Source organism: Triticum aestivum, chromosome 1D (genome assembly GCF_018294505.1).
Source record: "Triticum aestivum cultivar Chinese Spring chromosome 1D, IWGSC CS RefSeq v2.1, whole genome shotgun sequence".
Lineage (NCBI taxonomy): Eukaryota > Viridiplantae > Streptophyta > Magnoliopsida > Poales > Poaceae > Triticum > Triticum aestivum.
Genome location: NC_057796.1, coordinates 388,978,467 through 388,987,387, shown reverse-complemented (window position 1 = coordinate 388,987,387; position 8,921 = coordinate 388,978,467). Strand labels below are relative to the sequence as shown.

At 46.1% G+C, this 8,921-nt stretch overlaps 1 protein-coding gene across 1 annotated transcript; it reads left to right on the top strand.

Moving 5' to 3' along the window:
* Nucleotides 1-1,385: 1,385 nt before the first annotated feature.
* Nucleotides 1,386-1,846, top strand: LOC123170642 (uncharacterized). The gene has a single exon (XM_044588470.1). It carries the CDS (start codon nt 1,447-1,449, stop codon nt 1,633-1,635), a length of 189 nt encoding a protein of 62 aa, XP_044444405.1. The 5' UTR covers nt 1,386-1,446; the 3' UTR covers nt 1,636-1,846.
* Nucleotides 1,847-8,921: the final 7,075 nt, after the last annotated feature.

The following is an 8,921-nucleotide window of genomic DNA, read 5'->3' as shown; positions in this document are numbered from 1 at the left end:
TTAATAATGTAGGGATAAAAGGGATAGCAGCTTATTCACACACAAAAAAAGAGGGGATATCAGCTGAGCAGGTCAGCAAATGCATATCTCAGGGGAAGAAAAAGGATACAAGTTTGGTACCTGAAAATTCTGGAATTTTTGTCATGTTCTTCACGTGTAGACAGTGGCTTGTGTCCACTATCCACTGTAAACGGATCATATGGAATTAGCTTCTTTTTCTAGAGCACACCTTGCTAGGCGATGTTTCGACTGAACTGGTAACAAGTGAAAAGCAGCTAGCACGTTCAGTACGCAAAGATATTAAGTAATGTTCTCGGGTCCCCCAAAAAAGGAATTTTCTCATGTTCTCCATATTGACAAAATTCTCTCTTATTTCAGAGATTCGTGTTATGATACACTTAGATTTTTTTTTTGTTCCAAAGTGTATCATAATATTTCGTCGTGTACCAAACAAAACATTACTGGTATAGTTTGAAACCAGAAAAAAAAATGGCGAAACATTATGTAATACTCCCTCCGTCCAACATAAGTGTCTTAATTTTAGGATAACTTTGTACTAGAGTTAGTACAAAATTAAGACACTTATTTTGGGACGGAGGGAGTACTATGAAACAAGACAAATTTTGTCAAAAACCAAAAAACATAGCACGAATCTCAAAGCATGACAAACGATGGATACATACACAGTATGTCCGATGGATGGTAGAAAGATCACTCGTGCAACTTCTCCACAAGTGAAGCAGCTGGGTATGGGTAGGGGCCTAGCATAAACCTTTTTATTAGTGAATAGCAACTTGGTTAACAGAAGAAACTCCATGAATGAGATAAATAGGCAACTCCACGTAAACCTCTATTTTCCTTTCATAAACCTCCAAAATTCACCCCTATTTCTTCCGCAAAAAGATTAGGGCTTCAACTGAAATGCTAGTTGAACTTGTGTAGTTCATCAGAGTCTTCTGGCCTGATTGGTAAAATGAGAGGTGTGCTCTCAAGATCTATAGAAATAACCGCAGAAGGCAAGCTGTGTTTTGGCCTCTTGAGTGTGAAATGAAATGAGAGGTGTGCTCCAAAATCACATACAAGTGTCTTCATAAGCAACGCTGTATTTTGCTCTATGTCACTGCACCGTGGACGACCAAAATGGGCTAGCACAGGTTAGCACAGATAACCAAGAATGTATGCAGTATGCGTGCACCTTTCAGGTGGCAGAAAAGCGAAGGTACAAGTATTTGAATCTTTATCCACTTTATTCCTGAAGATAGAACCGAATATAATAATACACAAACAATAAGATGCACACACGTATAGCCAACTGATGCAGGCAACATTCATGCTCCTATAAATACCTTCCTGCGTCCTCATCCTTCCTCAAGTGAGCACTTGGCAACGGCACAAGACACACCACAAAAGAAGCAGATAGGAGGAGCAAGAAGAAGATCGAAGGTGATGGAGTACGAGCACCAGTACATCAGCAGCAGCAGCTTGGGCAAGGAGAAGAGGCCTCCGGCGAAGAGGGGGCAGGTCAAGCTGCAGATAGCGAGGGCGGTGAGCAACCTCGTGTCTCCCAGCGGCGCTGCCGACGGCTCGAAGCAGGCAAATCGCAGCAGCTTCAGAAGGGAAACAAGCTACAACTAAACGAAATAGTAGATACTCACTGTAGATGAGTGGGATAAAGTGGGTAACTACTAGCTGTATTTCCTTCGGGGATTTTAGAAGGATGGTCTCTCGCTTAATATACTGATCGTCTGCTTGGCTTGAATGGAACGAACGAAAGGAAGTTCCGTGTGATAGATGTACAAACTTTGGGTATATATATATACATGCATCAGGGTGTGCTTGTGGAGTACTTAATCTTCGAATTCTCTCTCTTAGTTTGTTGGAAGAATTAAAGTGCAAATATCAAACGAGAAGCTCCATTTAGGGCTATCTAAAGAATGGTGTTTCCTTGTGAAGTTTTGGTATTCAAGTCAAATTTCAACTAAATACGAGGTCTTACAAAAAAAATACCCCTCTTCCAAGCAGGCACATGGTTTCTCGACAGAAGAATCGATCACTTAGTGATTTATATATTCCTCAATTCAAAAATTAGTCATTATGATTCAAGAAAAAGCTAATTGAAAAGACATCTTGTTAAATAATGCCAGCCCACTTTCAATCCTTCTTTCAGATAAAAGAAAACGATAAACCCCTAACATCTTACAAGTTGACCATCGATTGGGTCATTCCTTGGCATTCGACTGTTTATCTCTTAAAATGCTCATATTTATGCAGCTTTGGATGCCATCAGCGAAGAGCAGTGGCAGACCTAGCCCACTGGGCCAGGGTGGGCCATCAGTGGTACTGTACACATACATCTATTTATTTTCTTTTATTTTTAGCCTTTCTTCTGTGATGTATATTAGCTATATTTCCAAATCTCAGGGTGGGCCATGGCCCACCGTGGCCACCCTCTACCTCCGCCGCTGGCGAAGAGGAAGGACATCACCCTACTAGGGACGGTGGCGACGACTGTCAATGCTCTTCACTTGTCTCTTATGACGTTGGTGGCGACTTGCGATCAAGAGCTATGATGTGAGATCATCTATTTTTATATGGGCTTGTTGACACGAGTTTTTGGCACACCAGAAAACGTAATTAAGATAACCTTAAACAAAACAATGTCCAGTATGAAAAATCTCTGTATGGTCAAAATAAACAACTTTGATGTTTGGGGCCGAAGACGTGCTCGGAGTGCTAAAATTAGGACTCGGAGTATTGTTCGGCCGATTACACCTCCAAGAAGTTCCAAGATGAAAAAGTGTTCTACATGGAATGTCTTCATCTCATCGAGACGATTGATTTTGATATTTGAATCATCTCAATCTGAGATCGTATGCAGAAGTTAGAGCCAATGCGGTGCGGCTCGATCATGAGTAAAAAGAGGCCCGTGGCACCAAACACCCATATAACCAATGTCTCATGGGTAGGGCAAGTTGTCACCTGTTTTGCATGAGCGATTCGACCCTCAAGATGGTCTCGAATCAAAAAACATTAAACATGAAACTTGTCCGGCTCATCAAAATGGATAAATACTCTTTTGGGCGCGTCTCCATCCAAGGTGTATGCAGCCCGTGGGTATCAAAAATCAAACTGCTATCTCAGACCTATCTAAATCAAAGTTTGATTAATTTTGGAAGGTTTTAGATGGATTTGGAGTTCTTTTCTTGTACGGGAAGTTCAGATGCCTCATAAATAGATGAGAGGTGATGGCCGATTGAACAACACATAATCGACAAATCAATATACCACTTTTCCCTTTTCTCCTTTACCTTACTTTTATTCTTCCTCGTTTTTTTGTTGCAGGGCGGAGAAACTTGAGGCCCTAGGGGCGATCAGGTGGACCTAGTGCAGCCCATAGCCGCTGCGTGCCCTGATGGGGTCCCTCCTAGGCGCGTGGGATTTCGGTTCTACAAAAGTGCCCGCCGGGTTGCTTGCGTACCGCGCTTTCGGCCGGGTCTCTTTCGACATGACCTGCAGTGCATCACCCCTGACGTCGAGGGTACAAGGTGACGTGTTCGTGTGCGAACACACTTTTTGGCGAATCCGCTGGGGACGAAGCTTCGAACGTTCTCCCAGTAGCCGAACCTTGCGATGGAGGATCGGTTAGCCGGTGCCGACCCAAAGAAGACGGGTAGGGGAGAAAGTTTCAATTTGAGGGAGGATGAATTGTTCTGTGATTCATGGTTGGCCACTAGTGTTGATTCGTTCATGGCACGGAGCAAAAGGGATCAACCTTTTGGTAGAATGCTCATGCTTGGTTCATGAGCACAAGCACTACGATCCCTATCGGCTATCACACGGAAGCGACCCTGATTTGTGGTCCGAAGTCGCTCACCCTTTGATGGTACACCATTCAAGATGTCGCCAACAAGTATTGCGGCCATTACAAACAACTCCAAAACCAGTGGCCAAGTGGTGCACTAATCTCCAAGCAAGTAAGTTGTTTATGTGTTGGTCATTTTATTGAATATGCTCTATGTGTTGGTCATTAGGCCGGATATCATTTGTACACATTGTTGACCTCTCTTTTTTCTGGCCATCTCATGCGTGCACATTGTACTTGAAGGTGGAGAAGAAGCACATAATTTTCAAGCATTATTTCTTGAAGTTGAATGCACACCCCAAAAAGGCTCCTATCCATTGCCAATACCATTGGCATAGCCAGTGAAGACGAAGATGGTGATCCAACTGGCACAATAAAAGGAGGGCTTGAGCTGGACAAAACGGTCTAAATGGGTTTCGAGGGAGGAAGTGAGAGGAGAAGGAGACTCGAGAAGGGGCGACGACCAAGATGACAGAGAGGTTCGAGGACATCATGAAGAAGGAGGAGACATGCGTCAAACACAATGACATGAAAGAGGAAAAGAAGGCCGAGAGGTTTGACACGTTCATGGCGACGATTCAGAAGAAGATTAAGCTCGAAGAGGAGAGGGTTGAGCTCGCAGCCAACTCAGACAACACCAAGATGTTGACATTGAATATAAAGGACTTGGATCGCAATGCGGTGAAGATCATGCAGGCCTACCGTGCAATGATGTTTCAAGCGTTTGGTGGTCGAGTTGGAGGAGTTGGCCGTTCAGTAGTGGCTGCATAGTGAAGAATTTGCCATGGATAGTCGCGTGCCTATGCAAAATTTGACTTTTTTGCATGGATAACTAGTTGTCTATGAAAAAATTGACATTTTTTGCATGGACGGTCGGACCGACAATTTTTGGGATCCGCTGGATGTAAAAACTTGATAAACATTGCTTTTTGGTTGTGATGCATATGATTGCAACTATTTTACATATGCAAAACATGCTATTGATCTCCTCACAAAAATATGATATTAATTTAACATGTACACATGTCCAAGAAAGGAGACCGGACCTATTTCGAAAACAAAAGGTGATTTGATGCACGTGGTTGGATGACGGCTTGCATATGTATGTTCTGTGAACAGTGACGGAGCCAGGAAATTTGTATCACTGGGGCCGAAGGCTGTTAAAACGGGATGGGGAGGGCCAAACCAATGAAAAATAGGCTTTTAACAGTAGATAATCACTGGTTTTTGCACTGTTCATCAACTAATTAGCACTACATTCATATTGTTAGGGGGGCCAGGGCGTAACGCCCACGATGCGACTATATCTCCCACGTGTCGAGGCACGACTTGGAGGCATAACCGCATGGTGGTTTTGTCGCAAGAAGGGTCATCTTCACACAATCCCATGTAATGAACAAGAATGGGATAAAGAGTTGGCTTACAGTCGCCACTTCACACAAAACATAAATTAAACATACATCATTCAGAGTACAATCAAGGTCCGACTACGGAACCAAAATGAAAGAAGACAACCCCAAATGCTAGGTCCCCGATCGTCCCAACTGGGCTGCACTACTGATCATCAAGAAACGAAACATAGTAACGACCAAGTTCCTCGTTGAACTCCCACTTGAGCTCGGTTGCGTCACCTGCACTGGTATCGTCGGCACCTGCAACTGTTTTGGTAGAATCTGTGAGTCACGAGGACTCAGCAATCTCACACCCGCGAGATCAAGACTATTTAAGCTTATAGGAAGGATGGGGTAATGAGGTGGAGCTGCAGCAAGCACTAAGCAAATATGGTGGCTAACATACGCAAATAAGAGCGAGAAGAGAAGCAACGCAACGGGCATGAAGCTAGAAGTGATCAAGAAGTGATCCTGAAACTACTTACGCACAATCATAACACAAGAACCGTGTTCACTTCCCGGACTCCGCCGAGAAGAGACCATCACGGCTACACACGCGGTTGATGTATTTTAATTAAGTAAAGTGTCAAGTTCTCTACAACCGGACATTAGCAAATTCTCATCTGCCACATAACCGCGGGCACGGCTCGCGAAAGTTTATACCCTGCAGGGGTGTCCCAACTTAGCCCATCACAAGCTCTCACGGTCAACGAAGGATATTCCTTCTCCCGGGAAGACCCGATCAGTCTCGGAATCCCGGTTTACAAGACATTTCGACAATGGTAAAACAAGACCAGCAAAGCCGCCCGAATGTGCCAACAAATCCCGATAAGAGCTGCACATATCTCGTTCTCGGGGCACACCGGATTGTCCAAACTTCCAATAGGCCAGCCCAGAGTTGCCCCTGGTGACCACCGGCGGCTGACAGGTTGGACCAACACTCAGAGGAGCACTGGCCCGGGGGTTGAAAATAAAGATCACCCTTGGGCTCGCGAAAACCCAAGGGAAAAGGCTTGGGTAGGCAAATGTAAAACCAAGGTTGGGCCTTGCTGGAGGAGTTTTATTCAAAGCGAACTGTCAAGGGGTTCCCATAACACCCAACCGCGTAAGGAACGCAAAATCAAGGAACATAACACCGGTATGACGGAAACTAGGGCGGCAAGAGTGGAACAAAACACCAGGCATAAGGCCGAGCCTTCCACCCTTTACCAAGTATATAGATGCATTAATTAAATAAGAGATATTGTGTTATCCCAAAATATCCATGTTCCAACATGGAACCAACTTCAACTTCACCTGCAACTAACAACGCTATAAGAGGGGCTGAGCAAAAGCGGTAACTTAGCCAAACAACGGTTTGCTAGGAAAGCATGGTTAGAGGCTTGACATGGCAATATGGGAGGCATGATATAGCAAGTGGTAGGTGGCGCGGCATAGCATAGAGCGAACAACTAGCAAGCAAAGATAGAAGTGATTTTGAGGGTATGGTCCTCTTGCCTTAAATCCCGCAAGGAAGAAGAACGAGTCCATGAAGAAGACAAACGGACGTAGTCGAACGAATCCTCACAACTCCGGAACGAAACCGAAGCTAACGAGAGAAGCAAACCGGAAAGAAGCAAACAACATGGTAAACAACCATCACATAAACATGGCATGATGCACAATCAAGTATGATGCATGTCCGGTTTAATGAGGCATGGGATGGCAAAGTGCACAAACAATACTACAAATTAAGCGGAGCTCAATATGCAACGAGTTGCATATTAACGAAACACCACATCAAATATTTAGTTCTCTCTCGTTTGTGTACCCAACAATATTAAATATTGATTAACATGGCAAGGGGTGAAGCATAAGTAAACAACACATTTAGGCAAGTTTAAATGAGGCCGGAAACATCAAACAATAAATCCGGGAAATCCTCGTGTCCATATTTTGAACTAGCTACTGTTCTGCCCTAAATCATATTTTAAAGTTGTTAAACATCAAAATAAAGTGAACCAAGTTATTCTAGGCATTTTTCTACCCCGTTTACATATAAAGTTTATTTAAAATGGAGCTACAGTTATTTAGTTATGAAATAATTCATTTTAGCATGCTATTTATGCAAATTAATTCAAACGGCACATTTAGACATTTTAAACATGAATGAAAGTTGGATATTATGAAACTAGATGAAATTCTAAGCACTTTACATGTTTAAATCATTTTAATCCGATGCATGGTTTGTGAATTATTATATGCATGAAGTTTAGGGTCCAATCTATAAATATGCAGTTTTTGGGATAAATGGCAAAATTTGCAGGGCACGGAAAAAATATGCATGGGCCGAATCTGGCTCGCCCAGCAGTGCACAGGAGAGGGGTTGGGCGCGTCCTCTCCTCACCCATGGGCCAAGCCCAGCTCGTGGAGAGGTAGCAGTAGGCCGCGGAGGTCAACGATCGGGCGAGCGGGCGCGCTCGATCCCGAACTGCTGCTCGAAGCAGGGGAAGCAGAGGCCGCGGCAGGCAAACTTGGCGGCAGCAGCAGGTCCAGGAGGGGTCGCCGGGGCTTGGACGCGGGGCTCCGGTGACGCGGGAGAGGCGAGGGAGGCCAGAGTTGGGCGAATTCGGGCGAGGAAGGCCTTGGACGGGCGCGGAGCAACGGATCCAGGCGATGGGGCGGTGGTGAAACTCCAAAGCCATGGCGGCCTCCATCGGTTCCCTGTCCAAAACGAGACAGAGAGAAAGAGAGTTGAGAACGGGGAAGGGGAAGAAGGCAGAGAGAGAAAGGGGAGCACGAGGGTCCTGCTGGTGCTCCGGCAGTGGCGGGCCGGCGACGGTCGAACTGAGGTTCGGGCTGTGCTGCTGCCGTTGCGCGGACGCGGGCAAGGCAGGGAGACGGCGAGGCGTCCGTGCTCAGGCATGAGCAGAGGCGCACGGGAGGCGGCGATGGGCACGGGACTCGGGGCTCCGAGGGTGCCGTGCTCCGGTGAGGTGGTCGGCATGGTCGAGGAGGAGCTCCTCTCCTTTGGGTTCGAGCGAGGCAAGGAGGAGGAAACGATCGGGCAGGAGGCGGCCAGGGATCGAGTGGAGGCGCTGGTTGGTCCGGTGAAGAAAACGAGGGAGGTGGGTGGCGCTGTGAATGGATGGATCGGATCTAGGTGTGGCTGGCTGTGGTTGGGCGGCGGCGGAAAACGAGGAAGGTGGTCGGAGAGGATTTGGATCGAGGAGAGGGTGGCTAGTTCGGTGGATCTGGAGGATCCCGAGGAAGGAGGGAGTTGGATGGCTGGCGGCGGAGACGGGATTGATGGATTGGACAGGCTAGCTAGGGTTTGATCCGGTGTATATATATAGCAGGTGGACTAGGCTTAGGGGCTACTCAGGCCCTCCGATCATAATCGGACGGCAGATAAATAGGTTAGGAGAGTCAAAGAAGAAACCGAAGATGCTTTAAAGATTTTTGTGGATGATCCGGACCCAACTGCAACGAAAGTCCGGTTCAGGTTCGAGGAAGTTTCGGACACGGGCGAGGGGTCGATGAGACTCCGGTTTAGGCAAGAGGGCAAACGAAGAATAAGGTTGGTCTCGAAATGGTCAACGAAAGCAAGGGGGACGCGGCAACTACGAGCGGATGCAAGTTTAAAAAACAATGGCGGCAACGAGTGCCGATGCAATGCGGATGGTGAC